This window comes from Drosophila eugracilis, unplaced genomic scaffold (genome assembly GCF_018153835.1).
Source record: "Drosophila eugracilis isolate 14026-0451.02 unplaced genomic scaffold, ASM1815383v1 contig_2159, whole genome shotgun sequence".
Lineage (NCBI taxonomy): Eukaryota > Metazoa > Arthropoda > Insecta > Diptera > Drosophilidae > Drosophila > Drosophila eugracilis.
Genome location: NW_024573043.1, coordinates 485,955 through 498,892, shown reverse-complemented (window position 1 = coordinate 498,892; position 12,938 = coordinate 485,955). Strand labels below are relative to the sequence as shown.

Here is a 12,938-nt window from a genome sequence, read left to right as displayed (position 1 = left end):
ATACCAGGAAAAATAAAGACAGTCCTTACTCAACAATGCACTTAAATGTCTCCTCTTCCCAGTACTCATAGTAGGTCTTCATACGATCTGATCTCCCGGAAAATGTGCCCAATACCAAGCTTTCCAGCTTGACCAGCACAGGACCCAGGGAGTCGTATAGCTTCTTCATCTGAGCCGCCTTTTTATTACGCGAAGCCTCCAGAAGTTCAAAATAGCCTTGGCAAGGATATATGCCGGAGCCACAGATTTGCTCCGCTTTTTCTAACGCAGCATCCTCTTTTTCCACCTTAAACATTGTAATAGTTTCACCTGTGGCTGATTTGAACCTCTGGGACCTTCGGTCGGTTAAGATGGATGATCGATCACTTCCAGTCATCGAAGAATCTCTGGCACCTTTGAGTTCTTCGTCAATGTTAAACAGATTAAAGCTTTTTATACTATCGATGCGAGAGCGCAGATCCAGGCGAATAAAATCGATTTGCGACACAATAGAGGTAAGTTTGCGCAATTGTGAGTTGATTTGATCGCAGAATTTGCCAATATTGAAGGAGGTCCACGTATAACGACCCACGCCCATTTGAATAAACAGTTCCGTGTCGTAGATGTGCCCTCGCAGAAAGATCACCTCGGACATTGAAAGATTGTTGATGATCGCCCTATACCTGTCGACCACCTCGCTCACCCTTTCATAGTCCTTGAAGAGCAGATCCTTTTTCATGATCGCCGTACGTAAAACCGCAGGCAGAGTGAAGCCGAGGTGTTCAAACTGTTGAGCCTCAAACAAGACATCAAAGATCTCTCTCTTCAGATTGACCACGAAATCCATGTCAAACTCGATGAGAGTTTTATCACCCACCAGTTCACGCCAAATGGGCAGCAGATACTGAGACGCCGCGCGCTGCATCACTGAGAAAAAAATTGTGCAATTAAAAATATACAAAATAATAATAACGAATAAGACTTACATTCACAGGTCCTCACACAGTGCTTGTCCATCGCCGTAACGTCTTTTGGCTTCTTTTCTTTCACCATTTTGACGAATGCTGAGCACTCTTGAAGTTGTACATTGGCCTTTCGCGTATTACTGACCATCCACATGATCATGGCCACCAGGACGGTCAGTCTATTGATGCGGCACATCAGCTTTTTCTGTGATGTGTCGCCCACCAGGTCACCATCATCCTCCGACTCCGAACTGATTTCCGTTCCTCCCGATTCGGCGACGCTATAAGTGCTAAAAGCTTCCGATTGTACGGGCATTAGGGTCGACTTTATGGATGTCTCGCGCCGTTCACCACCGCTCAGCTGCAATTCCACTCGGGGCTTTGATTTAAGGGTTTGGACAGCTTCCGAAATATAGGACACTGCGGCGACAAAAAATTAGTTTCTTGTGGTAAAAACAATTTATTTTAAAACTTACTTGTAGCTTCTTTGCAAACGCGAATTGTCAATACATTAGAACGATTTGTGGTGTTCACCAAGTACGTGGCATTCTGTATGAAGTTCTCGAAGAGCACCTTCTCAAACTGGAACAGCACTGTCATAAGCTCGAAATATTGCTTGAAAGAGCTGCGCTTCAGAAAGCTGTTCTTGATCGCAGGCTCGTCCTCAACCCTTTTAAATGCTAGCACCGAAGTCTTTAGCTTCTTGCCGAGTAAACGTGCCCAGAAGATGGCACTTATTTTCGCCGGTTGGTGCTTGGCCATGGGCGGTGATTTTTTTAATTTCTAATATTATTTTGAAAGAACAATGTAAGAGTTTTAAAGAGTAGAAATTCCTAAATTCTCAAAACTTACCGTAAAAACCCGTTCCACGGCATTTATTTCAGTAACAAAGAAGCGCAAAAGATTCTCGTGTTTGGTTGATACAAATTCCTGGAGAGTTTCTCTGGTATCAATATTCATGGCATTGACGACCAGATCTAGACCCTTTTCGGAGGACAACAGCGAGTTGATGCTCTGGTCGATAACATTCTTGGCTTCGATCTCCACCATTTCCAGCCGCTTGTTGAACATCTCCAGCGAGTACTCCCAGTTCTCCCAATTTCCAGGCCTGAACATGTCGTAGTCCACGGTCTTGATAAGATCGTCCAGCATTCTATATACCTTTCGCATCAGGTTGTCCACAATTGAGGGGTCCGCTATGCAGGCTTTCAATCGATGGCCGAATAGATTTTCGTACTGGACGAACACACGACCAACATAGGCAATGTCCACTGCCACGCGATGGATGTGATTAACCTCGTTAAAGAGCGCAACTCGGTCGAATTCCCAGCGGGATCCGGCTCCGGAATCTTCGATGTGCTGGCGACTGAGCTTGTAAGCCTGCTTCCAGCAGCGCAGTAAATTGGCACAGTTGGTGGCGGTTTCGTAGGTGTAAGTCGCCGAGAACCTGTTAACAAGAATATGTATATATTAAGAGATTCCTTCTTCTTCGGCTAATCCTAAACTGCTATACATAAGACAATAGTGGTCCAAATATGGAATCTCATACTTCGTTGAATGTAAAATGTAAAATTTTGCCATTTTTTGCAACCCCTTACCAAAAATGCGAAAATTGGTTTCTCCCATTTTCCTCCTCAAGGTGAAACTATTTTTCCCATAACTCAGCCAATAATAGTCCCAATATGGAATCCCATATCTTATTTAGTTTGTCTTCGAATTCCTAGCCGAACTGTGTTCACAGTTTAAAATGTCAAAATTTTGCCATTTTTCGCAAAAAAGGATGATGGTACCCCTTACCAAAAATGCGAAAATTGGTTTCTCCCATTTTCCTCCTCAAGGTGAAACTATTTTTCCCATAACTCAGCCAATAATAGTCCGAATATGGAATCCCATATCTCATTGAGTTTGTCTTCGAATTCCTAGCCGAACTGTGTTCACAGTTTAAAATGTCAAAATTTTGCCATTTTTCGCAAAAAAGGATGATGGTACCCCTTACCAAAAATGCGAAAATTGGTTTCTCCCATTTTCCTCCTCAAGGTGAAACTATTTTTCCCATAACTCAGCCAATAATAGTCCGAATATGGAATCCCATATCTTATTTAGTTTGTCTTCGAATTCCTAGCCGAACTGTGTTCACAGTTTAAAATGTCAAAATTTTGCCATTTTTCGCAAAAAAGGATGATGGTAGTAGTACCCCTTACCAAAAAAGCGAAAATGGGTTTCTCCCATTTTCCTCCTCAAGGTGAAACTATTTTTCCCATAACTCAGCCAATAATAGTCCGAATATGGAATACCATATCTCATTTAGTTTGTCTTCGAATTCCTAGCCGAACTGTGTTCACAGTTTAAAATGTCAAAATTTTGCCATTTTTCGCAAAAAAGGATGATGGTACCCCTTACCAAAAATGCGAAAATTGGTTTCTCCCATTTTCCTCCTCAAGGTGAAACTATTTTTCCCATAACTCAGCCAATAATAGTCCGAATATGGAATCCTATATCTTATTTAGTTTGTCTTCGAATTCCTAGCCGAACTGTGTTCACAGTTTAAAATGTCAAAATGTTGCCATTTTTCGCAAAAAAGGATGATGGTAGTAGTACCCCTTACCAAAAAAGCGAAAATGGGTTTCTCCCATTTTCCTCCTCAAGGTGAAACTATTTTTCCCATAACTCAGCCAATAATAGTCCGAATATGGAATACCATATCTCATTTAGTTTGTCTTCGAATTCCTAGCCGAACTGTGTTCACAGTTTAAAATGTCAAAATTTTGCCATTTTTCGCAAAAAAGGATGATGGTACCCCTTACCAAAAATGCGAAAATTGGTTTCTCCCATTTTCTTCCTCAAGGTGAAACTATTTTTCCCATAACTCAGCCAATAATAGTCCGAATATGGAATCCCATATCTCATTGAGTTTGTCTTCGAATTCCTAGCCGAACTGTGTTCACAGTTTAAAATGTCAAAATTTTGCCATTTTTCGGAAAAAAGGATGATGGTACCCCTTACCAAAAATGCGAAAATTGGTTTCTCCCATTTTCCTCCTCAAGGTGAAACTATTTTTCCCATAACTCAGCCAATAATAGTCCGAATATGGAATCCCATATCTCATTTAGTTTGTCTTCGAATTCCTAGCCGAACTGTGTTCACAGTTTAAAATGTCAAAATTTTGCCATTTTTCGCAAAAAAGGATGATGGTACCCCTTACCAAAAATGCGAAAATTGGTTTTCCCATTTTCCTCCTCAAGGTGACAGTATTTTTAACTCAGGCATTATAAGCCGTTGAGCTCATTTCTTAACTAATTTGGAATTTTAACTTAAAATATATTTTTAAAAAAATCAAAAGTTAGGGATGAGTTCTGATAGTTAGTGTCACGAGATGTAAAAACAGTTCGATTACTTATGGGCCTAATAATTCTCATCCCTATCTTAGCTCACGCAATCATCATTAGTTCATAAGTCAAAAAACGCGCAGCACTTTGCAAATTTACTTACTTGAATATGTTCTCAAAGTTGATGATGCTCTTCACCTTTTGGACGAACACATTCGAGATCTGGCAGAGCAGCACCTGCATCTCGGGATCACGGCAAAAATGGCTGGACATGGTCCAAATGTGGCGCAGTCCAACCATTATGTTGGGGATCTGGAGCACCACCATCTTGAAGCTATCATAGCTTCGTACTTTCTGGTAAGTAAAAAGAGAAAAAGGTAACCATTAGTTAATATAAGCATTTATATAGGTTTTAAATATATATTTATCTTATAAAACTATCTAAATTTAAAAGGAGAAAATAAGCAAGGAGTGCCCTAAGAATTGTCCACTATCAGGTTTGGTTTTTAAAAGAACTAGTTTTATTGAGCGCCAGTGTTACCAATCGGTAAAAGAACTTTAAACTTTAGAGTTACCAAACTTTAAAAACTGGTAGGTATATAATGGTTAAATCTTTGTTATAAATTTGTATTTTTATGAAACACAACTCACCTCCAGATAATCAATTATGGTTCCTAAGTAGTCCGAATTTTCCTTGGCCAACTTGAAGCGGGCCTGTGTCTTTTCCAGAACATTGTGCCACTCAACCAGAACTGGTGACTTATCATCAGCCAAACGCTGAAGCACAGCCACCACGAATTCAGTTTTCAGCTGCTCCAAAGTTCCGTAGAGCTCGACCTCCATTTTGTGCCAATAGCGGTGTTCGGCCATTGGCGTGAAATCGTCCAGCTTGGCATCGGTCAAAGTCTTCATTGTCCTCTTGAGATACTTAATCCAACCGTCGACAACTTCCTCCAGTTGTTGTTGACTATAGGTGATCACCAGGTCCAGTCTTTTAGGATCAACAGGAACACGAATGATGGCATCCTCGAATTCGGTCTCCTCCTGACCTGGAAGTATGTAGGATGAAGGCAGACTGAAGGCCCAGACTATGTGATTGATGGTCCATGTGATTTCACTCTGGAACTCCTCGATCTCCTTGAGTAGCCGCCTCTGGATGGGTGTGATTCGTGGGGGCGTGGCTTCCTCGGCAGCATGTTCAGCCTCCACCTTGGCCTTCGTCTCACTGAGCATCTTCTCCCAACGCTGGGCGATCGTCAGCTTCTCGACCTTTACTTCCACTGTAAAGAATAGGAGGGGTAAGTTTCATTTCTACAGAAGATCGAAATATAAAATATATTCTTTATATAATTACTTCACAGATCCTTCCGATAAAAGTAATATTACCCGCGCTGTAAAATGCCTATAACGCTTTGCAAAACGTATTTACTTACCCTCTTCCTCGGAGGATGACAGATGGGCTTCGATTTTGTGGGCGTCGCCTTCATCATCTTCCTCCGTGGGTTCCCCATCAGGTTTCTTGGCCTTCGCCTTCTTGGCCGCTGCCTCCATTTCTTTCTTCTTCCTGCAGAGAAGGATCGGAAGGAGTAGCAAATAAACAAACAAACACAATTAACGCCGGTCAGTATGCAAAATTAACACAAAGCGTAATGAAAGGCCCCCGATAAGCAAAATGAGCAACAAATACACGGGTTGGCAACAAAGTGTAACAAAGGCGACTCCGCTGGACGTGGACGTGGACGAGGATATGGACATGAACCCAACTCCGGCTCCTCCTGCGTTGGCATTTTTTAATCTGCATGGCTGAAACAAAAAAAAGCAAAAAACAAAAAAGATGGCCGAAATGAAAGGGGAAAAATTTAACTGTGGCGGTCAAGTGGCATTCGCGAAGCGGCAATGAAAGGCCAATGCAAGGATGAATGAGGCGCGCCAGGATGTGCCATAAATGCTGCCTGCCAAACAAATGGAAAATGGCCAGAAGACAACAACACACCACCGACGACAACGGAGAACGGCGCCGTTGATGGTAGCATGAAATCCGATTAAAAATAAAAATTTCTTATCGGATGCGCTGTAATTTATGTGCGAAAAGGGTTCTCTCTGCAGCCAAAAAGGGATAAAAAAAGGAGGAGAAAAGGCAACTGTGGCCGATGGTAACCAGCGATAAGCGCAAAACAAAGGCAAACAAAAAATTTGCACCAGAAAAAATCAAGAGAAAAAAATGGGTTAAAAGAAAGCCAACATTCACAATCGGAGCCAGTCACTCCTCCACTCCGGCAGCTGGAAACCAATAAACCCAGCCCCGATTTTTGCCCAGGAGCCAGCGGAGCAGCGAATGCCGTGCCCTGCCTTTGTTAAAAGTTAAATACTTTTGTTGTTTAAGCGCTCTCAAACGAAATTCCGATGGTTTGGATAGCTCCAATAGACCCGGGCCCGATTCCTTGGCCTCGCTGGATATATCCTCGCCGGCATCGCCCGCTCCTCCTCCAGATCCACCGGCCTGCCCCTCATAACTGTCCATTTGCTGGCTATCCGCTGTGGACGGTTCGCGAAATTGAAATTGAATGGCGCTCTTGTAAACCTGCGATGGGGTGAAAAAAAAAAATATAAAAATGTAGGAGGGAAACCCACATGTACAATGGAATCAAAGATGGAGTGCTAGGATATTGGAGGCCGCGTTGTGTTGGGCCTGCGGTCTGTGTAGACTTTCTAATTGATTCGCCTCGTTCGCCAAAAACTGATTTTCGGGCAACAATTTTCCAATTTATTTTCATGCAAAGTTAATATTATGAAAGCCCACTCGCTCCCGACTCTTGCGGACCGCAGAATTCGCATGGCCAGAGTCTTGGGTGGCAGTCTAATGGAAACCGCAGCCCGTTTTGGAAGCTATGATGAAGCAATTTGCGTTGGCGGTCAACGCTTAAGGCTCGGTTCAGTAGGCGTGATGCCCCACCCTCTGTGCGACCACCCAATCACCCAACCGCCTATCCATTGCGAACACCCGAAATCCTCTCAGCTCCAAAGCGGTGCAGTGAAGCGGAAAAATCTTGCGGCACAGCGGGCATTTTGATAGATGACTGCCTTGTTTCGGGAATTAATTACAATTCGTCACAACATTTTGTTTTGCGGTCGGAGAGCGGACTTCGGGATGAAAGGACAAGCGGACGAAAGGACGAACAATTTCTTGAAACAATGGTGAATCGGCCTTAAAGTCCTTGATTGATTGAACAACGTTTTATGGTGTGTGAAATGAGCGAATCGGGTGCAAATTTGAGTGATTTTGGTTTGGTGATGCGTCTTTTAATGTCCGATAACAGAGAGGAAGGAGTTCGGTGGGCTTACCAGGTTCAAGTCATCTCTCAGCGAGTTGATAAGTGACCCCCGGACAGTTCCTATCAGGAAGTACAGCGGCATTTGGGCAAAGCAGGAATTTACCTCATTGAACCAGGCTAAAATGATATTAAAGTTCATAATTTATAGAGGTTAATCAAATGGGTTAAGCTTAACTTTATATTTAAAGGTTTGTTAATGTATATTTTCTACTTACGAATCTCCCTTCTGTTCTTCCGCACTATGTATATGTATTTTATTTTAGGGTCCAAGTCCTCGGACTCCATCCTTCCAAAATGGCAGTGCACTTGCGGGGTCTTGACGTACGCCGGAACCAGTTTCTGTAATTTTTTGCGACTTTACTGACTAGTTTCATGTTTTATCACATCAATTTCAAAGAGTTGAGTGTCATTTTCAATTAGGGATCTCTCGCACACACCCTTTGTGCGTTTCAATTAGGGTCTGTTTCCACAAAAACTCACCTTCACTTCCACGTAGACAGGTACATAGCTGGGCTTCTTCTTCTTCTTGGTTCCTTTTTGGGGCGGGAGGTGGAAAATTGGGTAAGAGGTAGTGCATTAGTAAAGGGGGCCAAAATGGGCGGGTCAAAAGCGAGTAAGCGAATGCAGCTCCGCGATTACGATTGTGATTGAGATTGATGGGATGGAACAAAGTGCAGCGGGCGGAATTTGCATTGTGGCAAGTTGCGCGCTTCCATTTAAATGCAATGAATGAGCCGGCGAAACTTTGCTCTTATCTTTGCACCAGGCAATGGAAAATCAAATGAGTTGGATGGTGGCATAGTGGTGGGTCTGCTGGAGTGGGTGATTCAAATTAAAAGTTACAAAAGAAATGAATTTTAGCCAGGCAAACGAAAATGAGGCCCTTAAATATTTATGATGTGAAGTGGGCAGCGCGAATCAAAGTGTGGACCAAGATTTTCGTTTGATATCAAGTTGGACGGGCTAAAAATTTATGCATCGCCAGAATGGGGAAATGAAGGAGGAAAAAACTGAAACTTTTGAAATTAAAATCTTTAGACAGAAACAAAGGAAACTCAAATAATGCATCATATTTACCGTTTTCCGTATCAGAGCTGGCTGAAAATATTTCGGGGATAAGTAATGATATTTATATGGTTTGGGAAAAGAGGAAAAAGGACCTTAAATTAAGCATTTTAACTTAACATGTGATTAAAATGTATACCTTATGTATACCTTTAGCAATATGGAAAAGTTACTTCCCAATCTTAAAATAAATCTCTCATAAAAGTTTTATTAATACTTACGACGAGATCGAGCTGAGCTCTTGCCACTGCCAGCTACCGTTGCCTCCTCTTCACCTTCCATCTCTCCTTCGACTTCGGCATCTGTGGTCTCCCCACCTGTGTTGACCTCTTCGACGTGCTCTTGATTTTCGCCAGCGGTTGGAGGGTCCTGTCCAGCTTTCTTACGCCCTTTTCCGGCTGCTCCAGCGGCTCCACCCGCTTTGCCGGCAGACTTTCCACCTGCCATCCTGGCATCACCCTTCTTCTTGCCCTTGCCCTTTTTGTCGGGAACAGTAGGAGGTGGACGAGGCACCTCTTCAAGGACAGTGATCTCCTCCTCGATGAGTTTGTCGTAGAAAGTTCGCCACACGAACAGTACTACATATTCCAGATCGGTTTGAGATTCGTAGCGCCGCCGGAAGAAGTCATCCACGGCGGGCATATTTTTGTTGAGAGTGGCATTAACATACTTGGGATCGAAGACTCCCAACGTGTTTGATATAATCGTCTTTAGCCAGACGACTCGGGGCTCATCGTTGTTAAAGTTTTCTGGCGGCCCATCGACACTTTCTGTGGCGGAATCGAATTGGGTTTGTGACATGGTGGTCGCCGCTTATTTGAATAGGTCCTTGAGATTGGGCGATGGAGTGGGTTACAGGTTGCGGGAGTGGGTTTTGGGTCTTCTGCTTGCTCTCTTTTGGTTGTTTTGCTGCCACGTCGGCGTCTTCGCGCGGCTGAACATCAAACGTTTGCCTTGATTTCGCAGGATTTCTCGTCACAAACAGGATTTCTCTTCGCTAGGTTCTCCCACTTGATGCCAACTTGGTGGATGCTCAACCACCTTTCCGTTTTTGTTGTTCTTTCAATCAATTTCAGCTACCTTGCTGTGCAGTTTGGTTTCGTTTCCGCCGCAGAAAGCTGGCGTATTTACTCCTGGGCGTCTGCAAATCCTTCTGTGTATCCCAGGACAACAGTTGCGGCTGCAACTCCGGCGATGGCCGATGCCAGCCCCGTCTAAAAACCAAATATGGAATGCCTCGAAATGTTGTCTTTGGCCCACATACACGGTATACAGATACACAATTTGTTAACGACGTTTGATGAAAGTTATTTCCATTTCCCTGACGAAAATATAGCAGGTTTACTTTGATTAAAGATGTCGAATAATAACAGCGTTGTTTAAATTGTTTGTTTATGTTGCTTGTTTTGATTCCATTTCCCCGGTTATGTTCCCCGTTGCCTTGGCTGGTTGTTGTTAGGGCAACCCCAACCCTCAACCCACCAATTCTTACCCATCCGATTTAATGTAATTTTCTACCACCCCCCTTTGCTGGTTACCTGTCAGCCGCACTTGCAACATGCAACAGTCGAATAGCAATGCCACAGCATTGTTGGCCCTTTTGTAAAACCCAAGCCCCCTGCCAAGTTATGGAGCTCACGCCGTTGCGTAAACAAAACACGCAGCCCTGACTTAATGGCTATGCACATTAGCAACGTGCCAAGGACTTTCCCAGTTGCCAGGTCTCTGCGTCCGGGTCAAGTAGCCCCCTTGGTTCCCGTTCCTCAAGTACGTGGAACGTTGGCCACACTCAATAACTGTACAGGACCATAAATGGAAATATTTACTCGGCACCGTCAACACGGCAAAGTGAGTGAGGTTGTGGGTTAAGTAAGTGCAAGTGCAAAAGTCAACTTTGCCAGCTCTGAAATTGCCTAACAACCGACTGCCAAGCTCTTTGATGACTTCACTTAAAGTGCATATCCCGTTGCTAACATCAAAGTTGCGCAATCAAACTTCCCAGCCAGTCCGATGTGCTTCAGAAATCAATTCCATGGCGGGTTGTCATTGATTTTTCATTAATTCTAAGATTTTACCTACTTTCCACGTCCCTTGAAAAGACCTTATCTTGCTAATGTATTTTTTAATAGACCAACTCAGGTACACAGTAAAAAAAATACAATAATGGGGTATTCAGAATACTCTTCAGGCAAAGAATATGATATATACACTAATTTTAAAAATGAAAAATAAGTATGAAAAAAAGGAAGTGAGGAAAAATTAGCTTTGTGATTAAGCCAATACGTCCTTAAGGGCCTTTAAAGTAGTATTGTTATTTGTGACTATTAGTCAGTTGTTTGACTTTCAGTCCAGGCAATTGGTATCCAGGGCTAGCATTGGTTTTTTTAGTTGCGGCAGCTAAAGCCTTTCTTCAATAATTTTAGGCGTAGCACTAATAATGTGGCCATCTTTAAAGTTCTTAATCATCTTCATATATTGTAGAGTGTAAGTGATGTCCTCTTTCAAAAAGCCAGTCGTTTTGCTTGACTCCTTGATGGTTATTTGCTCCAGCGGGGAGCGGTCTTTCAACAGCAAGAAAGGAGTATACCCCCGAATAGCCGTGTTAACAGAGGCTACCGAAATCCGAAACCGGCTTTTCAAGTCCTCCAATTAATCCATCCCTGCAGGAGATTTCATAGCTAAGAGCGATTAGCAGCTTGCCGTATCCCGGTATGCCGGTGGCCCTGTCATCTTGCAATCATCAAGATCAATCAATCGCATGCGCATATATTTAAGGCAGAACTCGCAAACGTATATGATCCTCGCTATTCCGTACTCTCCAGGATAAGGCTCAATCTCGTCTCAGGTCTCAATCTCGTGACGACCGAGCTGTACTTTTTCAATGTTTTTGGCTGTTTGTTTAACTTTTCTATTTTTCAACTTTTTGTTACACATGCTGGGTAGTTATTTTATTAAAAATAAAACTTTAAAACTTTCAACTATTTGAAAAACGTGGTTTGCTTTTTGGTGATGACACTTTTATCGATATCGAACTAATTAGTTCTTTAAAAATGGCTTATGATATCGATAATTTCGTAAGCTAATTTTTTCTAGAGAAGTCGCAACGTGCAAAGCGGTCCTACATAAAAATTCATAGCAATATTAAAGCATTTTCCAAATTTATACCAATATCAATGTATTATTGCAGTGTAGAAAATGTTTCGGATATTGGCTCAGTTGTATGCCACATCCAGCTACCTTGATCTATCGAAGCCGCCAGTGCAAGGACAACCCAGCTCAATACTAATTAAAATAAATGAACATTTACGTCGTCACAGCAGGTGGATGTGAGGGCGAAAGGCCAGGAGCTAGGGCGAAAGATTAGGTGACGAGCCAGGGGCAACGGAGACATCATTAAAATGCATGGTTCAAACGGTGCGTATACTTAATATAGATTGGATTGAGAGTGTGGATGGGGATGGGTAAGATGGTTTTTGGGTGTTCTAGCGGAGCAGAGTAGAGCTGAAACCTAGATGAGTTGGCTCCTTTCGCTACCACGTTCGCCTGCGGTGGCTGTAATCTTTATGCGTCATGTTTTTATTTGTATTTATTATTGCGTCTGCGGAGAGCAGAGTAGCGAAGAGCGCACTTTGTTTGCAGGTGAAATATTCCACGCATCCAGCGAAATGAGAATTTATTGACTCCGCTCTGCATATGTGTGTTGCGTGTGCTGTGTGTGTGTGACTTTCCTATAAGTGTCTCTGTTTGCGTACACAAGAAGAAATTTCTTATTAATTACTTTTTATTAAACTTAAATTTGCAAAAAAAGATATTCCAGTTGCACGATTTAATAAAATTCTGCAAGAAATTATATTAAAATGTTATAATCCTAGATTCTAGATAATTTTCTACATGTGCATCTACGTTTCCGCTTGAATCCTTCCAGGACTCTTGCCTCCTCTTCCCCCGTCATGCACCCACTGCATATTTATCTGCGTCACACGAGTTTGATAAACACAACCATGGCTTCGAGACAACTCGAACGCTGCCTTCGTCTGTTTACATTTGTGCTTAATAACTTTTAAATGATGCGGGGCGTGCCTTTGAGAACGAAGCGAACTGAAAGGAGGTCCTTTGGCCCGGGGCCATACGCCATAATTAGTGCCTTACAAACGATCGTATACGAGTATGCATAGCAGCAATCTTGCACATCCGACCATACTCCATCGTTGTCTAGCTGCAAGCTATCTTCTTCATAGAAAAATGCTAAGTTGACTTGAAATATGTCAAGA

At 42.7% G+C, this 12,938-nt stretch overlaps 1 protein-coding gene across 1 annotated transcript in view; it reads right to left on the bottom strand.

The window, feature by feature from the left end:
• LOC108116059 (dynein heavy chain 10, axonemal) overlaps positions 1-9,800 on the bottom strand; it is a 34,550-nt gene extending 24,750 nt beyond the window's left edge. The window contains 13 exon segments of the mRNA XM_017227769.2: positions 30-906; positions 966-1,364; positions 1,421-1,727; positions 1,797-2,391; positions 4,434-4,624; positions 4,922-5,550; positions 5,704-5,834; positions 6,640-6,851; positions 7,613-7,719; positions 7,818-7,941; positions 8,083-8,135; positions 8,680-8,700; positions 8,889-9,800. Coding sequence (XP_017083258.2) covers positions 30-906; positions 966-1,364; positions 1,421-1,727; positions 1,797-2,391; positions 4,434-4,624; positions 4,922-5,550; positions 5,704-5,834; positions 6,640-6,851; positions 7,613-7,719; positions 7,818-7,941; positions 8,083-8,135; positions 8,680-8,700; positions 8,889-9,468 — 4,226 coding nt within the window. The 5' untranslated portion in view covers positions 9,469-9,800.
• Between the last annotated feature and the right edge of the window lie 3,138 nt (positions 9,801-12,938).